The 25,043-nt window shown below is 34.6% G+C and overlaps 1 protein-coding gene across 1 annotated transcript in view; it reads left to right on the forward strand.

Annotated features, from left to right (window-relative positions):
- Positions 1–25,043, forward strand: part of ADSS2 (adenylosuccinate synthase 2) — a 38,794-nt gene that overhangs the window by 8,753 nt on the left and 4,998 nt on the right. The window contains exons 2-11 of the mRNA XM_062572120.1: positions 7,904–8,006; positions 9,120–9,188; positions 9,949–9,999; positions 12,297–12,363; positions 16,378–16,485; positions 16,714–16,795; positions 18,554–18,680; positions 21,458–21,612; positions 22,042–22,166; positions 23,767–23,864. Of these exons, the coding sequence (XP_062428104.1) occupies positions 7,904–8,006; positions 9,120–9,188; positions 9,949–9,999; positions 12,297–12,363; positions 16,378–16,485; positions 16,714–16,795; positions 18,554–18,680; positions 21,458–21,612; positions 22,042–22,166; positions 23,767–23,864 (985 nt within the window). The remainder of the gene's footprint in view (positions 1–7,903; positions 8,007–9,119; positions 9,189–9,948; positions 10,000–12,296; positions 12,364–16,377; positions 16,486–16,713; positions 16,796–18,553; positions 18,681–21,457; positions 21,613–22,041; positions 22,167–23,766; positions 23,865–25,043) is intronic.

The following is a 25,043-nucleotide window of genomic DNA, read 5'->3' on the forward strand; positions in this document are numbered from 1 at the left end:
GGCTACTAGAAAGTGGGTAAATCTAGATCTTTTTTACTATGATTATTGTCATTCTAGCAGCACTTGTGTGATAATTTGTCTATTAGTATGCACTTTTCCATCAGAGTTCTGTGTACTTAGCTGTTCCACATGTTGAATAGCTTGGATATTACAGGATTACCAACTAGTGGCCGGGGATCATACGCTGTTTCAAGGAAGTGATTTAAGCATACTGCATTAGTGAAACTGGAATAATGCTTTTTTTTTTTTTTTTTTAAAAAAAAATCTTCTTCATTAGTTACCTTGCAACAACAGTTTTTGCTTAAAATATTATGGATTGGATAGTGATCTTATACCTGATCGTATTTTTACAATTTCATTTATACTTAATGACTTAATACCCAGAGCATCAAACTAAAAAGACCCTAAACTAAATCTACATTTTGAAATGCATAGAATGATGCTTTTTCATGATGACTTTCACATTGCCTCTCCAAATGAATGCCTTTCTCCAAGGAAACTTTTCATTCTTACTCAGCTGGCATCCTTTTGAGATTGATATGTTTGGAAGCTTAAAAAATCCAACTTTTCCAAGAATATTAGGAAACTTTAATGGCTGAGTCCTCTTTTTCTTTTCCCCTGCATCTAAAGCATGCTTGAAAGTGCTGTTTCCAAGATTCCCAACTGCGTAGTTTCATGAACTGCTCAGACAGACTTTGTTGCAAGAAGAGGTGGTCAATTCTCCTTTCGCTGTGAGCAAGCTCATGCTTTCCTTTGCATCAGCATAAATACTCAGTGAAGTTATGGTGGCAGTTGTGGTTTCAGAATCCTCTGCAGCAGTAGAGGTGGCTACTGCTAAATTGAAAACCAGAGATGGGATCCAGTCATGAAGCTAACTGGTCTAACTTTGGTACGTTCAAAAGTCTAAGGAGCAACGGTGGGACTAGGTACAAGGACCTCAAAAGTTAAGGAATGACATTGTATTGGGAAGTCCATATTTGTGGCAGCTCTCAAGGTTGAAGATATTCTATTAGTGACATAACTTAACATTATTTGTAACTGGGTATAGCTTCAGGCTGCTGAAAAGGGCAGTCCCTTCCTTCCTGAAGCATTCTTAAGGGGAGCAGAGAGAAGTGTTTTCCAAATACTGAAGTGAAAGGTATGAGGAGGAAAAGTAAGTGCAAGGAAAGCAGAAAGGACAAGCTAAATTGAATGCTTTTAACTTTTCTAACCCCTCTTTCCCTTATGAAATTTTAATTTTGGAAACCCTGGAGTATGCTAAAAATGTACAGTGCAGTGCTTTGGTAGAGGTACAAACATAAATGATATTTCTATGCAAAATACGTTTGAGGCTTCTGAAGTAGTAACCTGTGTTAGCCTCTCAATAGGAGTCACTTCTGCAGTTGCCTTACTAGTGCTTACCGCTCCGTTTTATGGGGTAGCTGCTTTGTTGTTAGATGAAAAATCTGTTTTATATTCTGTTTTTTAACAAGGCATGCACCAATATATCCTATATACTCATTTTTTCATGATGAAATGAGCACAAATCCAGCACTGTTTTCCTAATGTAAGGAAGACTAAAATGAGAGCATTTTTTAAATAACTCACTAAGTAAACTGTATTAAACATCAAGGAGAAGATGGTTTATATTCTCACCTGAATAGCATAGTAAACCTAATCTAGACAGTTATTTCAATATATAATGAACAAATGTTAAAATACAGCATTATGCATATTACATTTTTGAACAATTTAGTTTCTGGTGTAATATTAACAGGAACTGACTTGTGATCTATTCAAGCTACATACTTCCAGTTCATGGCATTTGAATGCTAGATGACAGCCTTTCAGGCAGTAAACACCTGTTTTTGTGTTGTTTTTTGCCTCCCTTTGGCATGTTTCAGAGAAGATGCCTTATTAAGAAACTGTTCAGTTAGATAGCAAATACCGTTTTATAATTAGAAGACTTAAAATCAGAAAGTTTACAATATTTTAGGTTCTGTCTATTGAAATGAGAAGCTCAAGGTATGTAAGGATTCTGCTTCATGCATCTGAACTCGAAGTACATGTGTAGGGGTGTTCTTAAGTGTGCAAAATGTAGCGTAGCTCCTCCAAAGTATTTGTGAGAGGAGAAGCGCAGTTCTTAAATGACTTATTTAGGTTCAAAATTTTGATTATACTGTTTTGGTAGATGACGTAAGGGTTTAATATAATATATCTGGTATTGTAACGTCCAGTGAAATGCAGCAATGAATAAAGAAAACTATGTTCACAAAATGTATTTTGATTAAACGCTTACAGAAACGAATGTGTGTTTTTTTTCATTACATTTTGGAGGTGTTAGGTTCTGAATTACTCTTAAAACAGCGGTAACAGAACATGGAAAACTTATGGAAGCAGAGAAAGAACAAAAGTTTATGAAAAAAGTTCAATGTGATTTTTTTGATTCTGTTTAGTAGGAGACTTGATCTTGGAACTTCTCTTCTGGTCTTGTGAATACTGCCTATTCTAAGCTGCTTTGCATTTTTTTTTTTTTTAAGAGCTTACTTTTTTCTTAAAAGTACTTTTTTCTTTCTTTCTTTCTTTCCTTTTTTTTTTTTTTTTTTTTTTTTTTTGCATTAGATAGTTGTCTTTCAGGATCCCTCTCTTTTGCATAATTTTGAAACTAAGTATTGTTTTGCAATACCAAGCAGGTGGAGTTTTTGAGTCTGAGACATTGAGCATGTCATGCTGCATGCTGTTTCTTCTTCCTCCTTCCTTTCTCTCTCTCTCTCTTTTTTTTTTTTTTTTTTGGTTTTCTTTTTAACTACACAATTTTCTTTCCCTTACGATGGCAGACAGCTACCTGACCTCCTTGACAGCCTCCATTCCAACTTCCACGGGTGCTTCCTGTGCCACCTTTCTGCTTAACTCAGATGCTTCCTACCCACAGTGAACAGAGCACCACAGGTACTTTACTGTACCTCTCATATACAAGAAATTTACTAGGGAAATGTCTTTTCCTTCCTCTTCTCAACCCATCTGTGCAGTCCATGTATTTGTAGCTGAATCCAGGGCTGCCTTGCCCTAATGAGTGGATCTGGGTTCCTCCAGAAAGCAGAAACTGGGCTTTTGGTACGTTGGCCGTGGCAGACGTGCATGACTCGGCTGATGGAGATTTTCCCTTTTTCCATGCAGAATGGTAAGAGGAAGTAGCTGCTGCTACGTGCACATATGTTTTCCAGCTGGAGTAAGAGCAGGTTTTGCTTTTGCTCTGCACTTAGCCTCTGCCTGTGTTGGCCCAAGGTAGGTGTTTCAGTTTTCATGTGGCCATAAGAGAGAGAACTCTGCTGGGGCTTCTTGTGTTCCCACAGTTTGAGAACCTCAAGGATTACTTAGATGTGGTAGACAGACTACTGTATCTAGTTACTTAACTAGGAAGCATTGCCAGCCCCAAGAAATGACTTCTATATCTTCATTTCCCTCTGGCAAAAGCTTTATGCAATGTATTGAAGATCATTTGAGCATGAACTTTGCTTAACTAATGGTGAAAATACATTCTAGAGTTCTCCATTAATAACGTTTAAACATTTGAATCAAGGGAGTGTCAGATTGAATGACCTAAGTGATCCCGTTTGGTTTAGTGCAGTGTGGGAGGAGTGAGAAATCGGATGGAAAGGACTGAAGCCAAAAGTGATTTAATTGGTTTCTACCTTGAATTACACCTGGAGGCAATAATTGCCTGCAGTACAAAGATGTTGGCATTGTCATAAATTTCTGGAAAAAACAAACAAAAAAACCCAACAACAAAAATCAGTAGAACTGAGTTCAAGTTTTTGTCATTAGGATTGTATATCAAACCTGTGCTGTGCAGTGTCTGAGCATACATGTGTAAACTTTTAAAAATAGTTTGCTGTAAGTGTATAATATGAATCAATCTCATCTTAATATATTACAATTAATGCTTGTGCAGCTGTACACTTGCACTTCTGTTAGGTTAGAGCTCACTTGTAAATAAAGAACAGAATTTTGAAAATGCTGTTTTCAGTCTTTCAGATCATTTCAAAATCAAATGCTGTTGTTCTAGTGCTCTCTTAATACCGTTTGAAATCAAAAATACTTTTCAAAATGAAACATTCTTAAAGCAGGTTGTTGTTACACCAGCCGTTTGATATCAATAGCAGTTTGGGATTAAATCTTGTCATATGGTAGTTGTTTGTAATAGTACAGTACCTAAAATCTGGGATTCAGATTTGAGTATAATCTGTAAACAATCGTTTAGAAACCTTGAGGTATTATTATGGTATATGATGTGTATTCATCACATGTTATACTGAGTTTCTTTGGTCTGTGGAAAAATCCCTTAAAGTATGACTTCTAACAGTACACAGAGGCACATGGCAGGAAGCTGTAGCAGAAACTAATATAATGCATCTTTTCAAAGATTTATCACAAGCCCAACTCACATTTTGGGAAATAATGTTATGATAATAGGACAATATGGACTTAACAGAATTTAGCTATTTAGTAAAAAATGAAAGATGATAGATCATAGGTAAATAAACATACCAATAAACAATTACCATAGGTAAATAAACAAGATTACAATCTGAAAATTTTGGAGAACACTGAAGTCAAGAACCAGTAATGAAAGAATGAATTCTCAGAGGGTCTGTTCAAAGTTTTGAGGCCATCAAAAAGGTGTGGATTTTTTGCTGTTTTAATAAAGTTCTTTACACAGGTCTGAGGTCTTCTAGCATGATTTACTGAATTCCTTTAATATAGCACCTTGGTGAAGCTCATATAATTCTAATATTGCTAAAAAATAAATGTAGTGATCCCATGGGAGTAGTATTTTAAAAAAATGTGAAATAAACAAAACATGGCTTTCACTTGAAGTTTTCCTTTATTTCATGTATTTGGCATAACTTACGAACATGGGCAATTGAGGAAAACCCAGTGAAGGTATTTCCAGCACTACTGTATTGTCCAGGATTTCTATTTAGTTTTAAAAATAGAAGAACTTGATCTATGTGGTAGGGCTTATTTTTCAGCTTAATGGATTGTATTCTAAAGCTTGAAAATATTAGAGACTGCTTCTGCCTATTGTAACTGTCTTCTGAAGTATGAGTTGGGCTATGCATATAGCTCAGGATTTAGAATAAAATGCCAGCCATGCATGGAATGAGCATGGAAACAACACACTTGTCTGTTGTGGTATTGTTCAGCAGTGCAAGGGAAATCTGGACACCACCAAAAGTTCTCGTGATTAGTACAGGCTGAGCCTGTATGTCGTACACCCTACTCAAGCAGATGTGACCACTGAACATTAGGATACTGTATGTGAATGGCACCAGTAGCCTGGCAAACTTTAAAAGACTAAGAATTTGTAACCATGATCTAACCTCTCTAATTGCCAATTTTTATTCCTCTTTCTTTGAATAGATTCTTGATAGTAGAAAACTATTTGCTTGAAATAACTTGTTAAATAAAATATGAAATTAAATTGGCCATTGAATCTCTTGGGGATTTCAAGTTACTAACTGATCTGAATATTGCTCGTGGGTTAGTCCTGCTGATTTATACTGCAGCAGGATAGTTTGGACTCTCTCGCATCCTTCTTCCTAGTTGCAAAATGCTCCTACTTGAGTACTTTAGCATTGTACTGAGACCTACTGAACTTTTGTCTAAAACACTTTAGTAATCGTTAAATTTGGTTTTACTGATATTACTAATGGATCTGATGAAGAGGAAGAAAATGAAGGCCCGTGATGAGGAAGGAAATGAGCGTTTTCAGCAGATATGCTTGACTGTAAATGCTACTTTTATATATAGCTGTGTTTTCTCTCCTTCTGCCCCAAGAAAGGATTCTTTCCTAGATTCTCAAACATTTTAAATCAAGAGCAAAATTTGTATCTTTTCATGGATACTAAAAAAGCTTTCAAATTTTATGTTTGTATATAACTTAACAGTTCTTATTACATGGTTTTGGAATAACTTGCAGTAGCTCAAGAGCATCAACAATGCATTTACAAAATAGTAATCATGTAACCTGCTAATGCAACTTTTTAGCATTCTTTTAAATCAAAGGTACAGCTGTGGAGTCAGTAGACCACTAAGTAGTCTTTCTGAAAATATAAGAATAACTTGAAAGGCTTGCATTATTTATGCAGTCAATGTGTTTTAATTTAACATGTTGTGAATGGCAAGTTTGACCTTTTCTGGTTAAGTCAGATTTCTTCTAATGAAAAGTATCTGTTTCCGGAAACCTTTACAACCTTCTAAAAGTACTGTTTGCTACATGAAAAACAACAAAACCCCCTCTTCTTAGTACATCTGTATGTACATAGTACAATATATAATACATTTTATTACAAATTTATTTTAACTTTTCTTAAATTCAGACATTTTCTTTGTTGGGTTAATGGATCTTCTCTCAGCTTCCAAAGAAGGTAGGAATGGTGTAAAAGTAAGTCCTCAGATGAATGATGCTGAAGACAAGAGAGGTCTTGTTACTAACCTCACTAACATGAGGCTTTTACCTGTGGCATATGTGTTTATATACTGGCACAAATGTGTTTGATATGCAAGAATATTCTTTGTATAATGTCTGCTATCTGTAAACTACAATGTACAGACTATATACACTAGATTTATAGTATACTATGTATACTGTATGTACTATATTGTGCAATATATTCATGCTCTGTAAAGTTTTAGAAGTATTGAGCTGCCGAGTCCATCACTTAGAAAATACTTTCTGGTATAAACTCCTGGAAAAGTTTTAGGTTTATAATTCTGTGGATTAATATCTTGTAAAATTTATTTTGGAAAGTTATTTCCAGTTTGTCTTGTACTGAAAAAGATGTTAATTTTTACGTCTTTATTTCTGTGAAGCAGTTTACTGGATTTCTAGTGCTGGCTGCCTCTAAATGCTGTTCCTATAATTATCACAAACAGAACCATTTTGTATATAACCTTGTCTTGCACAAATGACTCAATCATGAGAGCATGTAAGCTCATTTTCAGAAATACAGCAAACAAGAAATGGAGATATTTGGTAACCACTTCATAATCTTTTAAGTTCCATAAGCTTATTTTGATCTTTCTTAAGACTTGGACACAGACTTCTTTTTGTATTTTAGCCACGTTCCACAATTGAATGAATCTTAATAGTCTTGTACTTCATGGTAATGAAAAAAATGGGAATGCTGAGTGCCGCGTTGTAAATGGGTTTCCTGTAATTTAGCAAAACCATGATTGCATTTGTTGCCTTAGATTCGCTCCTTAACAGCACTGTTCAGCTGCGAATGTGCTGTACCATTTAACAGGCCTCTCTTCTGTCTGAAGAAGTATAGAATGGACTAGTCAACTTTGCTGATTGACATTCATAGAAAAATATCCAAGAACCCCATATGCAGAACAACAAGTTTGCATGTTGCAGAACAGGCTGAGCTGATTTGCACTAGCATCTCTGTTTTTGTACTCCATTTAACTGGTGATTTTTTTGTCTTTGAGTTTGCAGTCTAACTTTAGTATTTATGGTCCCTAAGTGTAATAGGAATTTAGTAAAACTGTTGGATTTTTTTTTTCTTTTTTTAAGAAATGTTCTAGAATATGTGTGCTTCTGTCCAGTAACTCTTAGTAACATCAAAAAAAAAAAAAAAAAAAAAAAAAAATCTTGTTCCAAAGATTTTGTACCTTTGCTAAACCAAAGTAGTGCCCAAGGTCTATATGGTAGAAAATACTGATGCTGAAATTTTCAATTTAGACAAAATAAGTTTGGCTGATTTCTTAGGGAGAAGCAGATCTGTTATAGATCTTCTGTCTATAACAGAAATATAAGCTGCAGAATTGGAGGTGGATGCAGTTTACTGCATCTCTGTAGTGTTATGTTTATGTGTCTTAAATATCAAAAACTATAAACTTATTTTTTTTTCCCCAGGGAGGCAATAATGCAGGGCATACAGTTGTTGTGGATTCTGTGGAGTATGACTTTCATCTTTTGCCAAGTGGAATCATCAATCCAAAAGTTACAGCATTCATTGGTAAGAGGGACATCTCTAAAATAGAAATAGACAATAATGCAGCTCTTGATATCTTAAAATAACAACGCAAAATATATCTGAAAACATATAGGATAAGGATTTTTCTGCATCAAGCTTATATGGATCTGGGCTCCAGTAGCGAAGCTTCTTTACTACCTTCGTAATGTTGTCTGAACTAAATTGTGAAGCTTGGATTCTGGGTATTTCTTTTGCTTTATTGTGTTGCATAGTCTATCTTTGTTCTTATCTGTCCTGTCACTGCAGCCATTTTCCATTGCACAGTGAAATGAATGAATACTGAATCTGAGAGGATTTCTGCACTACATAGGTTCTTGTTAAATGGTTGTCTTAAGATGGTACGGTAGAAGACTTTAGTGCAATGTCAGTACTATATGATGTCAGGATCTATAATGCTGGGTAGATATTATCTCACTGACAGCTTCAGGACTGCTGATTTTGGCATGACCTTTAAGATAGTTCAGTTTTGATGTATGGATATGCTTGTTCTTAAACCATTCAGTGATGCTGGTTGTGTGAACTGCTAGCTTTTTTTCTGAGTATTATGATGGTGGCAAATCTAAGTTTCCTGTAGGAAAACGAGCTTGTTTGGTAGAGCTTTTTCCTCTGTTCTTTTTGCTAGTCTGGTAACAGCACCACCTCTGTTTACACAGTATTCTGTAGTTACTTACCCAGGAGAGTGCCTGAGGGATACTAATGTGATAATGCTAGAAATGAGCTGAGCTTTTAAAAAACAATTATGCTACTAAAATGGAATACAAAAAGGGAAGTTAATTTTAGAAATGAGGAAGAAGCTGTATTCCAGACTATCCCACAATATTATTACTGATCTAAACTGTAAGTTTATTAAGTGTTTTTTTTTTTTTTTTTTTTAAGAGATGAATGTTTGTAGTTAAGACTCGTACTTTAACTGTAGGTCAGTCTTCTACAGATAGATTCCAAAGAATGAAAACTGTAACGTATTAAATGTTTAAAAACTTAAATGAAATACTCTTCATACAAAGCATGATATGTCTCTGAATTGACTGGAACATTATTTCCATGTTCAGCATAATGTGTTAAACTTTTTGTAATGGTATTTTGTAATTTCATCAGGAAATGGTGTAGTAATTCATTTGCCAGGACTCTTTGAAGAAGCTGAAAAAAATCTGAAGAAAGGAAAAGGTGAGAATGTTTTAAGATACTATTTTTAAAAAAGTGTGTGGGGCCTTCCTCAGAAGATCTAGGTAGAGGATGCCTTTGCAAAGGTCATAATATGTTCTAAAATTCTATTTACCTGATAGCTTTCTGGCAGGAGTCTTGCTAAAAGTCTCAGTGCTCTAATGGGCAGTAGAAGCACAAAAGGAATCTTTGTACCATTTCAGAGCAAAATATCATCTAGACGTAAATTATCTGCAGATACTGTTTTGTTGCCTATAGCAGTGGAATTATTAATTAAAATAACTTCTGTGTTACCTCTTTTTAACTGTTAAACATCTTGCAATACTAGCATACAATTTTATGTATGTTGATGCAAACAAATACGATTGGAATCACTTGCTTTTTTTGGGGGGGGGGATACTCATTTTTTTGATAGTTGATGTTATGTATATAGCCATATCTGGCAGTAATGTGCTGGAAGTGAGGTAAATCAACTGTCTAAATTATTCAAATGGAAAAAGTACTACTTGGTTGCTGAAATTGAGAAACAAGCAAAATATATAGAATTTTTTCATCTGGATAATAAGCCTGATTTTCTTAACTTCACAGGCTGATGTTGGGTTTTAATTATTGAAATGTACTTGTTTTCCCTAGGAGGTGTTTGCTTATCCTTTAAATATACTCACTGGAGAAACATGAAAAGCATTTCTCCATTAAACACTAGAAGAGAAAAAGTGCTACATAAAACAAAACATAACTTGAACTATCTTACTTTCATTTTAAGGGCTAGAAGGCTGGGAAAAAAGGCTGATAATTTCCGACCGAGCTCATATCGGTAAGTTACCCAATTCTATTTTATTTTTACTTTTTCTGAATTTTCCATGACGTTAAATAGGTGAAAGTGTTTAGCCATGTCTTTACATTGGTTTGAAAAATGTTTGGATTAAGCCTCCATGTGTTTTTGGTGTTGTAGCTGCCTTGGTTTGTTGAAGATCCTGGAAAAAACCTCTTGATTGCTTAAGACTCTCTTGGGTTTATATTCTAGTGACTCTTTAATCAGAAGCATATCCTAGTCAGGTTCACGTTCCAAGCCAAAAACTAGATATGAAAAGCAGTCAAAAAGCACTTTGTAAGTTAATTGACTGGAGGATTCATTTCCCTCTTATTATGGTAAGTGGTGTTGCTTTTCTTTCCTGAAATTTAGCAGCTTTTCTGGTGGGAAGCCGTGTGAGTGTCCATGGCTTCCAAACTAGTGAATTATCTCTCAACTAAATTGCCATATACTTCAGAAAAGAGACTTTATGGGAGTGGCTATGAGAGAGACTTTATAGGGATCAAGAGAATGACTTTTCCTCTGTGAAACTCTCCGATAGGAGCCTATAAGAGTCAAGCTTTGATCTCAACTTACATTCCATACAACTGTTCAGTTTAGAGCCTGGAGTAAAAACATGTTTAGAGTCCAAACCACCACAAGAAAACTTCTATGGTAGAGGCTTTTCTTGTATCACCTCTAGGTCATCTTAATTGCCTAAATTCGTCCTTTAAATTAGATATTGGGACATAATTGTTGACTAACTGCATGCATTAGGAAATGGGGTTTTTTATTAATGTGGTGGTTATCTTCTAAAGATGCAAACTTTTCAGGTTTTAATCAGATAAAAGCTTATGACACTTTTTTTTTAAAAAAAAAAAACTATGTGGAGATCTGGACTAGCTTTGTGAGTGAACATGCTACGTCAGAATAAATCTGTTTTTTAATTTGGGGTAATTACTCTGTTTGGTTTGAAACAGTTGAATAACTGTTCCTAAATTACTAAAACTCTTTTTTTTTTTGGGGGGGGGGGGGCACGAGGGAACATCACTGCAAGCAAATTATTTAGAAATGACTAGATTATTAGAAAAGTTCTTGTGCAATGATTATATTACAGTGGCAATACTGTGAAGTTTTTAATGGGTAAAGAGATCCTGAATAAAAAGGACCAGTTACTGACTGTCACCTGTAATCATTCAACCTCTTAGAAACAACCAGAGAGTTCATTAATGCTATTTAAAAGATTTTGAAGATGATCTGGAGATCTATTACCATTATAGATACCTTGTCTAAAATGGGCTTTGGCATTTTGTGAATTTTATTGTTAGTCTATAACAAAAGATCAACCAAAATTTAGTTCAAGCTGCTAGGGAGGATCTAATCCTTGAAATTATGGGAAAATGTGGAAATAAACACAAAAATAACTTGATAAGGAAAGTGAGGAAAATGACTCTTCTTTTAGAGAGACTGATCTTACTGAACGAGTCAGTTTCTTGCAAGTTTTCTGTCTTTCCTGTGTAATGAGCAGATCAGTTGTTGAACTTCCAGGACATAGTGCTTAAGAAAAATAAGTTGGTAACCTGCAAATGACTATTTTCTGTTAACCTGCAAACTGCTACAGCACTGTTTATATTTGCCATGAGTCTTGTTGTATTTTATTGTCAAACAAAGAATTGTTGTAGGGATTGTTTTGCATAAACTTTGCTGCTGATACTTTGCAATACTTAAACGAACAAACAAACAAACCCAAAGGAACCCCCCCCCCGCCAAAATCCCCACAAAAACCAATGCAGTACAAGATGAAGATAGAAGTCATCTTCACAAGCAGTGCATTTATGTAATCAGCATTGGAAGATTTTATCCAACTCTATATTGACTGATGCTGTCTTGTTAAAATTAATGTGATCTAGGACGTCTTTAGAATGAATGAGAACATTCTTAAAGTCTCTACCTCAGATTTCATCAGTATGACTATTTATTATAACCTGTTTTCCAGAGTTTCTTACAGTTATGCATTTTCTTCCTATTTGTGGTCTGTACTTTATTTTGGGCCATTACTAGACTTAAATGGTTTAATTATTCTATGGGAGATGTATACGCAGCCTGTAAGTATCCACAAAATAAACATTAAAAAAGTCTCTCAATCACCTCAGAACACTTTACTGTGAAAAAGCACAACTTGTAAAAGAATTTAAAACGGCTCTCTTCTGTGTATATGTTTTTGTTTTCCACAGTGATCAGTAGGCTTAGAATGAGTTTGAATACAGGCTATTCATTACATGCAAATTTTCTACTTAAGGAAATTTTTTTTGTTTTCATAGTATTTGACTTCCACCAAGCTGCTGATGGAATCCAAGAACAGCAAAGAGAAGAACAAGCAGGAAAGAAGTATGTATTTTTATTGCATCAAACATGAGAAACCTACGTGACTTAGTAAACTGGATTTTCTTTATTCTTTGTCGTCATATTTAAAACTATATTAATTGTTCCTTGCAAGTCTTTAGTGTGAAGTATGCAGGTAGCATTTCCTACACTTTTTGTCCTCCAGTGGCAAGAAAAAAATGTATTTGTAGTGAAAAGGTTGTATCTTGACTTTTTTTTTTTGCCACATGACAAGAGTTCCAGCTGCTAATTTGCTGTGTGAAAAGGATTGCTGCTTCTCAATATTTAAATTGTTTACTAGAGGAAATATGTTTATATATGTATATATAAAGGAATTCTATTCATAAAGATTTAAGGACCACTTCGTCATCTCCAAATACCATATTAGTTCTATCAGACTTTAGTTATCTAGTGACTTTTTTTCAGAAGTGCATGGAAAGGTTCACGCTGTCTGTTACATGCTGTTGCTGACCTTATGAAAATTTTGTAAGTTCCAAAAACTAGGTGTTGTGTTTCTAATTTGTGATTTCTAAGTAGCTTGCCAGTTCTTGGGGATGGGGAAGGAACTGGCAGAATTAACAGCATAACACATCTACAGTTGGAAAGTAATGAAGCACTATAGATCTATAGATTTGAGATTAAAAACTTCAACTCCTGGGGAAGGTTGTGTATGTGGATGGAAATTCAGTATTCCCTACTGAGATTTCAGATAACAGGTATCATCCGTGACTATAACCTTTAAGAGAATGTCTGATTTTGGCAAAATACTTGTTTCACATAGGTTGTTATTGCATGCTATCTTTTCAAAAACTTTAAAGAAACAAATAAGAAGTTTTGTCTTTTTTTTAATGAGTCAGTATCTGTATATTAGCTATTCTTGAAGAATGTATGTGGAGTACAGAATAAAACTGATATATGGCAGTATTTGTGATTAAAAACATTAGGTCACTTGGCTACTTGTGAGAGGAAAATACTTTATTAGTCAATGTTAAAGACTGTAAGAGAATGCCCAATAAAGAAAATAACCACTTTCCTCCATTTAATTTGGTTTAAGGAAACCCAGATTTTTTTTTTTTCGTGTAATTCAAAATTAAAAAGTTTAAATCATTCTTAAGTTTTGTGTCTGTTCTTTCTGTGGTGTTTTATTATATGGTTGAAGTTTTGCAGCAGCCGTAGAGTTCTCAAGCTTGGTAAAACTTCTAAGGGATTAAAAATACTAAGCTGTACATATTTCCCCCTAAAATTTTAAGGGGAGCTAAATGACTAGAGCATTGGAAGTGCTACTACAGATTGGCTAAGCACAGGAAATCAGAAATTGACTATAAAAAAACTATCTTTGTTGAAGGCCCTGAGACAGTTTCTTTTGCAAACAGGAAATAGAAGTAGCCTGGTAGCATGCTAAAGTGTAGATTTGACTGTTTAGTATATTTTGTATCAAACTTCTGTGTGTAATGCTTTAAAGTTGATCAGTATAAATAAGCAATAGCTTTAATTTTAACTGAACTGAATGCTTTTCTGTTCAAATGTGGCTCAAGAGTAACTGCAGATAAGAATCATACAGCTCTCCTTGTAGAAACAGTATAGAGAATAACGATCTGATGTAAAAGGATAATATGCTTATACTGCTGTTTTAACATCTATAGTCTACTGATTGAGAACTTAATTGCTTTATGAATTGATGTGTCTTACAAAATAAAATTCTTAAAAAAATCTCTGTGAAAGGTATGAATTTGGATAGGTTAGAATCAATTTAAGCCACAAACTCCTAGTTAGTGAGGAGCCTCGTTCTGCTTTTGTTAAATGATACTGTTCTATATAAGGCAGACATACCTTATAGAAAATAAGATCTATAAAGTTAAGTGCAAAACTAAGTATAGCAGTGTACAGCAAACTTCTGAAAATACTGCACAACTGTTAGTTTCTCCTTTAAAAAATACTTGAATTTTGAAAGAGATGGGGAGATGTTCGACGAGTTGATTATGATGAATGCAGTTTAGCTCCATTTTGACAGCTGTTCAGCAAAGCTCTGGTGGAAATGACTTCCTCATTTTTTAAAAGCTAGCAGTGTTATACATATATGTATGTATAATACTTCTAAAGCCTTCCAGTGCCTGACTTTATGTTGCAGCCACTTCAACTTTGTCTCTGTGTTTTGTAAACTCAATTTCTGCCTCCTTATGACCAGTGCTGTTTCTAACTTTTTCTTTCTGATTTCAAATAGCTGCTACACTACTTTTTCTTGTAGGGTCTCCTTTCTTGAGTTAGGGGCTTTGAAAATCTAGTAGAGCCCTGGGGTGGTTTCTTTTTTTCTTTTTTTTTTCTTTTTTTTTCCCCCTACAGAGAACCCTCCAACTTCGGAAAATGGCCTTTTGTTGTATAACTGTTTTGCTGAGACAACCATCTGTTGAGACCACAGTGATCACTGGGATGATCAGTTTAGTCTCTTTACACTTCTTCATGCTGATGCATAGATTTGTTTCATGGACTGTCCCTTTTTGTATTTGTAAAATAGTTGATAAAAGGTCAGTAGCCCATACCTTAGACTCCAGAAACTGAAAATAATAGAAATAAAATGTAATTGTGTCTCTGCTACTGATAGGTCGTTATTTATTCTCTGACTAGAGTGATAATGTTTTGCAGCCTCTTGACATATTTACGTAGTTTTGAAATCCAAAGAACAGTCACCCTCATTTTCTGTCCTATGCCCTGCTACCACTCTAATTTTTTAGTGTATGGGATCATTCTTCACTCTCCATCAGTCTTAACCTTTTACTCTTAGGTGTTCTGCCTTCTCTTAATCTTATACTGCAGCTCTTTAATGATTTGAGTATGTATTTGCTAGAGTTTCTTTTTTGAATGAAAATATAAAATCAGTATATTAACTCTGAAATGTTAGTTAATGTTAGCTGTTAATGTCCCTATCAAGTTAACTTATTAGCACTGTTCTGGGATTTGGTATTGCAGTCCTACAACTTGTATGTTGTGACTGGATTATTACCTTAGCTTCTCTAGATTAGGTGTAGGCAATGACTCTTTTTTAATCAACTTTATTAGTGGGAAGAGTGAGACAAATCAATTGTGAAATTTAGAATAGCAGGTAAAGTCCAGGTAGAGGAGTGTTAAAATCTCTATTGAAATGATCCAGTTCTGGCAAAATCTGAATGGAATCTGACAAGCTTCCTGCACCATATCAGCTGAAAAGGTCCATTTAGTATTGAACAGTTTAAAAAATTAAAAGAGAGTTAATGTGTTGTCTTTGAAAATATAATTTCATGGGTATATGACAGTGTTGCTCACATTATGCAGATTAGTTTTATTGCTTATTGTATCATTCTGCTTAACAAGGCTAAGTCTAGCTGTACTTTTCTGACAGTAAATTGTATCTTGTGATATCACTGGCTTAAGCTAAAAGGTATTCAGTTCTGTCTGCTTGTCAGGAAAAAAAGATAGGTAGAGGTAAAAACAGTAATTCGTGTTTTCAGAATTAGCTGCAGTAAAAATGTATTCCTGAACTGCTGCTTATGCGCATTTTGAGCATCAAAGTCACTTTTAGATTTTGGCCAGTGTTTATATTCTCCTGGCTCAAACTAAGGCTTTCAGTATTAAATGAAAGATTTCTTGCGTACAAACTTGAAATCCGTACTGTCTGTTCTGCTTTATCAAGGACTTTCTTATCTTCTTTCTAAGAAGGTGTTCAGGTAGTTTCAGTTCGTACTGTCAGAGGATGTTGTCTTGGCATTCAGGTCCTTAAGTGTAAAATTAGAGAAAATTATCATTTGAGCTTTTTGTAGAAAAACATTTCACTAGAATGTGAAAGGTTATTGCTTTAAAAACAGAAGTGTGTGGAAGGTGTGTCCATAAACTAACAAACATAAAGACATTCTGAAATTAAGTTGCATACTAAACATATCTTGTGCATCAGTAGCATTTGATTTTATGCTAAATGTGTTTTAGCTTTTAAGAAAGAACAACAACTTGATTTTTATATTAAGAATAACTTGTATTATTATCTTTTGAAAGTTTGGGAACTACCAAAAAAGGGATTGGTCCAGTATATTCTTCAAAAGCTGCTCGAAGTGGACTCAGAATGTGTGATCTCGTTTCTGATTTTGATGAATTTTCTGAGAGGTAATTTCTATATTTTAATGCACAATTTCAAGCTTAGTTTTCAGTTTCTGAGTAGGTCCATGTGAACCTGGCTGCTAATACAGATTTTTTTTTTTTTTTTGGTGTGCTGTTCTGCTTAAAAAAAATATTTGATCACAAAATAGTTGTAGACATGTAACCAATAGAAGATAAGGTGGGGAAGGGAAACAAACAAACAAAAAACCCGAGTGAAAAATGTTTGCCTTTCAGGTTCAAAGTGTTAGCCAATCAGTACAAAGCTGTATATCCTACCTTAGAGATAGACATTGAAGGGGAGCTGAAAAAGCTGAAGGTAAGCCTGCTTCTGTCTTTCAATGATGTGATCGCTCTCTGCAGTTACTGACACACAAACCTCTAGCCTCTTAAATGCTTCTATGAGGAGTCGATACATATCTCATGGGAGATTGATATGTACTGATTTTTTTAAAGAGTCTGACTCCTTATGGACTCTTGATGCTTCTTTATGCAGCATTTGAAAACCTAGTTTCAGGACAGCTATTTGTAGACTTTAAGAGAAAGTCATATGTAGGGAGAATTCTTCTTGCCTTTGCACTTGCTCAAACATACTGGCTGAAAAAGAAGATCGTAATTGGGGGTGGGATGTCTTCATTGTAACGCAGAGTATGAGTTCCTTTTGTTTGAACCTTGGGAATTGTATTATATTACTATTCTAAAAAGCTAGCTTACTTTTTTCTGTACTGGTAAGCAGTAACCTGATAGCAGCAGAACTAATGAAGGCTGATTGTGAACAAACTAGTCTTGTGGTTAATTATGAATTCTGATTTGAAGTTTTCTCTAACTGGAGCACTTGTGAGATTTTTTTTCCCTAGTGTTGATTTCTTATGCTTCATAGTACAAGTTTGCAGTGCAAGCCAAGTTCATACCTGGAAAACTGTCCGGTGCCTTACCTTTACTCAGCCTTCTCCCCCCCTCAGTGCATTTTATAGAAACTTAACTCTTTGAAGCTTTCTGAAGGGTAAAAATCTCAACCAAATTTGACAAATGGGTTAAAAACATTAAGGTATGTGTGCAACAGGGGAAGGAACACACAGTTACATATGCTGAATTATTTTAGAAGATCAGACCAAAGAAAATCATCTTCCTTTTATCTTTATTTGCCACTAAACTCAGTTTGTCAACTCTAGAAAGCAATATATGGGAATTCTTAGCATTTCTGCTTGGCTTACTGTAAATGATGTCACTTACACATGTCAAATTGTAGAACTTTTATCAATATGTAGACCTAAAAATCAGTTATAGCAGAATGTTTTATAATCCTTTTCAGTTTCCTTCAATACACATCCTGACTACAGAATATCAGAAATTCATTGTTAGGGTGAAAACATAATATGTAGTGTAGCCTTGGGAAAATTACTTGCACTTAATGTTTGTTTTATGCTAATGTAGTTCATTAAATTCTGAAAGAGTAAAGCTGCTATATTTCATGTGAAGTGAATCATTAGTATGAGAACTTCCATATGTTCTCATGAGAAAAAGGGGCTGTGTGCCAACTGCTAATTGGAACATTATTGGGTTCTTATACCCAGTTCCTCAAAAGTATTTAGGTAACTTGCCCTTAATTCCAATAAATAACTTAAAAAATTAAAAACAAGTGAATGCTATTTTACAGCTGCATGTGTTTGTTGGCTTCAGATGGCTAGCAGTGGAGTTTTAGAGATGCTGGTTTTAGAGAAGAAGTTTTGAGTACTTGTAAATGAAATGCTGAATACAGTAAAATACTGTGATTATACTCAAGCTTGAATCTTTCTGAAACATTCAAAATACTTAAGCAGCTTGGATTTGAATTTTTTTCTTCTTTTTAGGAAGAGCCTACATGTCTACTGTATAAATCTGAACCTAATGTTTCTCCTTTCCTTGCCCACATATTGGTACACATTTATTTAGCATTTCTTTGTTTGCTTTCCTTTTCCAAAAGGATTAAGACCCTTGTTATGAGAGGGGAGTAACACTTAAACATTTGCCTGCAACAGTTCTCTGGCTGTCTCTTACAGTAAAACTATAGTAGACATTAATCTTCTGTATTACTCAGGGCTACATGGAGAAAATAAAACCAATGGTAAGGGATGGTGTCTATTTCATGTATGAGGCTTTGCATGGATCGCCAAAGAAAATCTTAGTAGAAGGTGCAAATGCAGCGCTACTGGACATTGATTTTGGTAGGTATAGCCTCTTGAGAAACATGTTGCTATAAATTTATGCTGTGAAAAGAGAAATTAATACACTCTCTGTACATACTTGTTTTTGTGAAAGAACTTCTGCGTTTTGGGAGAACAGTATTCTCTGTGATTAGCAAATAATCTAAGAATTAAAGAAATTAATGTTTTAATTACATTCTTCTAAAAAGCTTAGACTTTTCCGAGATTAATCTTTTGGATGACAGTAAGGATTAAGTAACTGAGCTACTTGTCTTAGAGTGTAATTACTACAGACTTTAGTGTCTATAAACTTCATATGAAATAATTCACAGTTGTATATATCTGTGGAAAATATTTCAGAATAAAAATTGTTAGCTTTTTAATGCTTTATAACAGAGTGGCAAAATATATGTGCAAAATATTTGACTTTTGAGGAATATGCTTGCATTTTTAACCCCCTTTTTGTAACTTAGAATTTCACTGTTTTACAGTACAAGGAAAGATGACTGGAAACTGGATTGTTAATTAGGCAAGAACAGAAAAATTATCGCAAACAACTTGAAATTATAAATGGTGCTGTTATTCTTACAGTACTGCAGATTTGCTAATGGGGAGTTTCTTGGTAGAAACAGCTTTTTCTATTGTGAAATTGGGATCATTATATTCTGAGGAACAGACAAATTGCTGTACCTCTATGTAAGCATAAGAGACCTATACAAGTGGCTTCTATGGTCTGCCACATTTATTTTTCTTCAATCTCCCCAGTATTGTAGCTTCATCATTTTTCTTTTTAGAAAGATGCTTAAGCCTGAAACTGAGACCCATGGGAACTACTGTCAAGTGAACACAAATTGTAACACACGCTACTTTCAACTAATAAGAGTTCTGATATTGAGAGTTTTTAAACATGCAGGTTCAGTGCCTTCTTTTAAGAGCTTATTTTCACTTCTTCCTTTAAGAGGAAGATACTTTTAAGAATAATCCCTATAAAGTGTGGGCACCAAGTTTTCCTGCAATAACATGAATGTTCCCTTTTTAACAAGTCAGGAAAAAAGAGGAAAGAAGTCTTAAAATAGATCTATCACAGGAAAATGTTTTGATGCAAAATTGTGAGATATCTGCAGTAAACTCTAGCTTTACGTTTTAAGGATTTTGGTTTTCACAAAACCATAGAAAATGTGAATCACATCTAAAAATCATCTATGTCTAATGTGTATAGAGTTCATTGGGTCACTTGGATTTTCTCCTGCCTGTATTTTGAGAAAAATCGATGCAGAAATCTCTACTCTCCCTGGGTAGATACTGTCTCAGTTGGTGGAATACTTAGGCTAGCAACAGACAAATCCTGGCCAAAGACAAGGCAATGCCAAATTTAATTGTTGAGTATACTGAATAAGGCACAGAAATCTTAATGCTGAAGTGAGTTTTAAGAATACATGTCTGTCGACACCGAAGATACTAAATCCAAAGTGTCTTATGTTCCATGCTGCTTTTGGGGGCAGGCATTAAAGCTCTCTTTTGTGAATGTGTTTGGTTTCTTCTGGTTTTCTTTTAAACACTGGATGAGGGTAGACCAGTGTCAGTATAGCAGCCTGGAGGCTGAAAATGAGTAAGAATTGTCTCATTGACTCCCTTTGACATCCCCTATTTATTCTACCTGCCAGAAGAGATAAATCTAACTACTGTTTTGGAAGAAATGTAAAGCCTTAACCAGTACTTACTACCTATAAATCTATATCTTTCTTTTGAGCGATTGAATTAGGCAATGCTACCTAAAGCTAGGCTTCAAAACCTCAGTGTAAAAGTCTCTGAAAGATTATGACTTTAAGTTGTCTACTACTTTCAGTTACTTTTATCTCGGCTGTTCCTTTCTTACTCATCTCTCTGACTCCCACACTAAGAAAGAAAAGAAATTTGAAGCATGAGGAAGTCTGGCTTATATGCAGTTACTGTGTCCCTGGAGCAGTCGTTCAAGATTCATGTTGGAATTGTGAGGACTGGCTTACTGTGTTTAATCTTCCATTATTTAAACAAAGAAGTGTGAAACTAAACATTTTTAGCTATTTAACCCTTTAGCTGCCTTTAGTATCCAGGCTATTCTTTAAATGAGGACTTTTTTAATTATTAACATTATTGTTGTTATTATTTATTTTTTAATTTTATCCATGGAAAAACTCACATCACTAAGGAACTACACTGTATTTCAGAACTCTTTTTTTTTCCGTTTATTTTGCTTGTGTAAATCAGTCTTTTCATTCGATAATGTAAGCAAAGCTTGTCTTTCCAGAATTTTACGTTTCTATGCTGTTTCTTACGCTTATATATTGTTCACCAGTTTGCTTCAGCTGATGTTTTTTCTCCTAAATGAAAAATGATAAACATCTATATTCTAAACTGTTAATACTATTTTCTTAACAATCTCTTTTCATATATTTACTTAGAGCAAAGTGTAAATATATTTTATATAGTAGAGCAAGGCATGTTTTTATGGTGCCTCATTCTAATTTTTGACTTGTATGACCATTGAGAATTGTTATGGGGTCAGAGTTTGCTTCTGTACCAGTTGAAGTAAGTGATAAAGTTTCTGCTCCCTTAGTAAAGAAGGATCAGACAATGTAGGTGTGAACCAAGAGCTCATTAAATGTGATTGACTGTGAAATGCATGTATTGTTGTGTTTCTTTTGCCGAAGTGCAATGTAGATGTACTCTTTGTCTGATGAGATTTCTTTTAATAGCTTAAGAATAGAGAGTTTTAAAAAATGATTCTTTTTTTGTTTGCTTGTTTTATTTTTAAATAGGCACATATCCTTTTGTGACTTCATCGAACTGTACAGTGGGAGGTGTTTGTACAGGTTTGGGCATGCCACCGCAGAACGTTGGGGAAGTGTATGGAGTTGTGAAAGCATATACAACCAGAGTTGGCATTGGTGCCTTTCCTACAGAACAAAATAATGTAAGCGTTATCTACGCTAATGTGACCTGTAACTGGATAAAATTGCTTGATGTTTGTCTTTTATGTTAAGTCAGTATTACTGGTTAAATAGAAGCAGATGACAATGGGTTGGATGTGTCATTCTTCTGATTCTAAACTGAATTTACAGGACTACTGGATCTGATTGTTGACTTGTCAGATCTTCCTGTAGAGTAGAAGCCCTAGAGGAGGAACAACTTTTGAGAGAGTTGCTCAAAAAGCATTCTCTTAAATTAGCAGTAGCGTTTTGTATTTTTATTTTCATCTTGATTGACAGATTTGTAAAATATAGGAGGGAGAAGAAATCTTAAGGTAATTTACAATTTACATTTTTGCTGTAAATGGTGTAAAATATGTGATGCAGATGTATACTGCAAATATGAAAATGCTAATAATACTACTCTTTGTTAGGATATTGGAGAATTACTGCAAACGCGAGGTAAAGAGTTTGGTGTGACAACTGGTAGAAAGAGAAGATGTGGCTGGCTGGATCTTGTGTTACTCCGATATGCCTACATGATTAATGGATTTACTGCGTGAGTTATTTGTGATATATTTGCTGACGACTTTAAATCATGATATGCAACAGATCATTGTACATGGTACATGTGCTAGTCAGTAACGTTCATACTGTCCGTATGGACGGAAAATGGACTTTTTATAAAGATTTGATTGCCTATAGAATTCCATAGCTAGAAATGAAAACTTTTCCTTCCTGAATGGACAAATATTTTCAAAAGGTACAACAATTAGGTTTAGATTTAGTCTGTAATTGTGGGTATTTTGTCTGAAAGCTAGATAGTAGTCTTAAATAAGACTTTTTTCACTCAGAGAGAGAGCGTAGCACTAGAATATGTTCCCGGATGTGGTGCAATCTCCTGGCAATTGCTTCTGCCTCAGTCAGGAAGTTGGACTAAGTGACTCTCAGATGGTTGTTATCAGATGGTTAGTTGTTTCCTACCAACATTTCTGTTTCTATTATTCAAAAGCAATCCTAATGTCATAGAGGAGACTAGAAACTGAACACATCTCATGATTTAAAGTTAGTGTTATGATTTTTATAAAGTTGCTTGACAAGGATATTCATTATTCTGAATGTATCTTTCATTCTTCTCTTTTTGATAAATTAACTGCCCCTCTTTTTTCCTAACAGTAAATATATATATTTTTTTTAATTTCTGTATGCCTAAATTCTTTCCTTTATACAAGTGATATACTACAAGTAAAAAGATCCAAGAACTGCTATGGCTCAAAGTACTTGATACTTCAAGCTATTGCCCCCCTCTTCTCCCAGTCAAATACAATACAAGGGCCTTAAAACCTGGCATAATTCTTTTTTTTTGTTGTTGTTGTTCTTCATTCCCCCCCCCCCACCAAGACAGACAGGAAGCTATTGCTATCTTTAGCAGTATATGTAAATATAGAAGACTTGAATGTGACTTTCTCTGAGATTTCAGTTAAAATGAAAGATAAGAACCTGAAACAAAACTTGTATAAAATTTCTAGTAGATCCATCAGTGTAAATATTTTCTTTACTTAAATGTTCTCATTTTCCTTGTCCTTTGTATCTTTCATTTAAAATAATACGATTGAGAATGCGGGTGGGTATCTATAGAGCCAGTACTTGGTTATTTTGCTGCCCTCACAGTGGGGCAGGAATATTTGGCAGAAGAGCAGACAGCAACAGGCATCATGCTATAAAACCATCTCATATGAATGGTCATAGATGTCTTGACATCACCTTGACCAATAAAATTCTACCACTTAAAACTGGAGATTAGTCACTTTGAGGCATACCTGTTCTTTGAATTTTGCCCTTTTCCTATAGTGCCAGATCTAAGTGCCAATACAAGGACAGTTTAAGTTAAAAACAAAAACAAACACAAACAAACAAATAAAACCAACCCTCCCCTCCAAAATCCACAAAACACCACACAAAAAACTCCACAAAAACAACAACAAAAACCCTAGATAAACTGAACAGTGCCCTACCAGCTGTTTTTCTCAGGAAAAAAAAAAAGATGAGTTGTAATGTGCAGGAATCTGTTTTTGTTTGGTTGGATTTTAGTATTTCTTAAATGTGAGGAGAATTGAGAGTTATTAAACATGTTTAAACAGAGTAATGTTTCTTTATAGCTTGGCTCTTACCAAGTTGGATATCTTGGATGTATTTCCCGAAATCAAAGTTGGTGTTGCATACAAACTAGATGGTGAAATCATACCTCATTTTCCTGGTAAGACTGCATGTTTATAATTGCTATTTTAGATTTTGGTGAAATGTAATCTGGTACTTAAATCACAGGAACTTGTTACTTTAGCATCAAGCCATTCTGCTGATATGCACCAGAGACCCATACTGTATAAAAGACACGTGCACCCCATAGTATCATTTGTCTACCATAAAGATGCAAAATGCTTTATAAAGCTTCAAATTTTTTAACCTAAATGTTATTACTGCGTTATCCCTTTTCTTTAATACAAGCTGAGTTATCATCAGGCTAAATTTGAAACACTTATTTCACACTCTAAACCCAGTGTCCTATTCCCCCTACTCTATTCATGCTTTGTTGTAGCAGGACAGGTCTTTATTTAACTGTCAAGTGAACCAGATGCAGGAACTGATCCTGCTGAAAGTCATTTTTTTCCCTCCTGGTATTAATTTTTGAATAGGTCTGTTCCCTTTAATGGTTTACAGAGCAGCCAAAAACCAATGGAAATGATGAGGGAGTGAAGAGAATGAGCAGCTAGTTTAGGAGAACGTAAGAACGCATGTTTCAGTGGCAGAAGCAGCATACGTCTGAATAGCATTATAGAAACTGTAGTCCCTCGCTGAGGGAGGAACGTGGTCATTTTAGGAGATTTACCAGAAAAAATATACCTGCATGTTTAAAATAGTGATTTCATGGGTAATGCTTTTTTTTTTCCTTTTTTTTTCTTTTCAGTTTGCTGTAGTTATATAGTCTAGGAATAGGAAGAACATCAACCACTATTGAAAATTAGGCTTTCTGATTTGCAAATGGGTCTCTGATCCATGCTCGTTGCCATTTGAAGGTTTGAGGTGACTTGCAGGTTATGATGTTTTATGGTAACACTAGCAGAGAATTTTTTTGTGGGTGAAGAGAGCAATTGTAATAAATATGATTCATAACAGGATTTACAAAATACAGAGATGTAATTATGTATAAAGGAATAATTGATAAATTTTGTCAGTTACCAAAACTTGTCTTTTAAGGGAAATTCATAAGGAATTAACTAAAGATCTTTTGGTTTTTTGTATGCTTAGGTATTCTCTAAGTTACTTTACCCTCCAGTATCTTCAAACAAAAGTACCAACTGCTATCTGGATGTGTATTAGTTGACATGGCATGTCTTAACTTTTATTTAAGAAGTGTAGTGCTCATCTTTCACTAAGT

Source organism: Rhea pennata, chromosome 3, assembly GCF_028389875.1.
Source record: "Rhea pennata isolate bPtePen1 chromosome 3, bPtePen1.pri, whole genome shotgun sequence".
Classification (NCBI taxonomy): Eukaryota; Metazoa; Chordata; class Aves; order Rheiformes; family Rheidae; genus Rhea; species Rhea pennata.